The sequence below is a fragment of the Echinops telfairi genome, unplaced genomic scaffold, assembly GCF_000313985.2.
Source record: "Echinops telfairi isolate 266 unplaced genomic scaffold, ASM31398v2 ScPeMD7_7458;HRSCAF=8496, whole genome shotgun sequence".
Classification (NCBI taxonomy): Eukaryota; Metazoa; Chordata; class Mammalia; order Afrosoricida; family Tenrecidae; genus Echinops; species Echinops telfairi.
In genome coordinates this window covers 50,982,004-50,983,102 of record NW_022111358.1, presented here as the reverse complement: position 1 = coordinate 50,983,102, position 1,099 = coordinate 50,982,004, and the positions used below count along the sequence as shown (strand labels likewise).

Genomic DNA, 1,099 nt, shown 5'->3' with positions numbered 1-1,099 from the left:
TGGGTTTTCTCCTGAGAGGCAGGAGACACCTCTCTCTCTCTGCTCACTCCCTTGGAAACTCTCTACTGACAAGCTACATGGCACTACGCTGACAGACCCTGTGCCCTGGGATCTGGAGAAACCCTGCCAGCGCTGAGATACTCACAACGCCACTGGATCCAAAGGCTTTCCACCCACTGGCCTGTGATCGTCCTGCATTTGGCGTCATTGCATGTGTTTCGTGAGTCTGAAGAGGAATTTATAGATTGGTATTGGACAGATGGGCTAATATTGGACTTATGGGCTTAGACTGGTTTGGGTTGGGATGCTTTCTTAATGTACACTACCCTTTATATTAAACTCTCTTATGCACATATGCGTGCTTATGAATTTGTTTCTCTAGTCTACCCAGAGTAACACAATATGTGAGCAGGTAGATGGGTGAGCATCTATGGAGAGATGTGAAGTATACACCTGTGAACGCACATGTGATCATGTAAGAGGATATGTGTGTGTGTGCCCTTGTGTATGTCTGTGACTGACTTCAGTTCCCAGGGCCCTAGATCAAAGCCTGGTTCTTCCATGTCCCCAGTTGCTGGGTGGGACCCCTAATAAGTCAGGACTCTGGTGGGAAATGCTCACTCCACATTCCCTGCTTGTACAGTAGTCAGGGGTGTTCCCCCAGGGAGGGACAGGCTGGGCCCCTCCACTCAGAACCCTTAGTGAGTCGCCCTACAGATGCCAAGGAATGTGGTGTGTGTGTGGGCGTGTGCATGCCCGCGCAGGGAGTAACTATCTGATTGGCAGGTTTTGTGTCATGTCCTGGGATCTAGAAACTTCTGGGGGAAGGCTGAGGGCTGAACACACCTGGGGATGAGCACAGGTGCAGGTGTGCATGTGCAGGCACAGGTATCTGTCATCCGAAGGCAGGCCCCCCTCCCTCTGCTGACCTGTAGAAAACCCCGTGTCCAAGTGTGCAGGCTGACCGGATCTCCTATGATGGTTAATGCTGTGTGCCAACCTGGCTGATTCCCAGTGGCTGAGTGGCAATTGGACTGATTATGCTTCAATAATGTCATATAATCAGCCTCCAATTTGTGATATCATGTGAGTATCCCAA

At 50.6% G+C, this 1,099-nt stretch overlaps 1 protein-coding gene across 1 annotated transcript in view; it reads right to left on the bottom strand.

The window, feature by feature from the left end:
• Positions 1-794: 794 nt before the first annotated feature.
• UTS2R (urotensin 2 receptor) overlaps positions 795-1,099 on the bottom strand; it is a 3,062-nt gene continuing 2,757 nt past the window's right edge. Inside the window, exon 2 of the mRNA XM_004709210.2 lies at positions 795-846. Coding sequence (XP_004709267.1) covers positions 795-846 — 52 coding nt within the window. The remainder of the gene's footprint in view (positions 847-1,099) is intronic.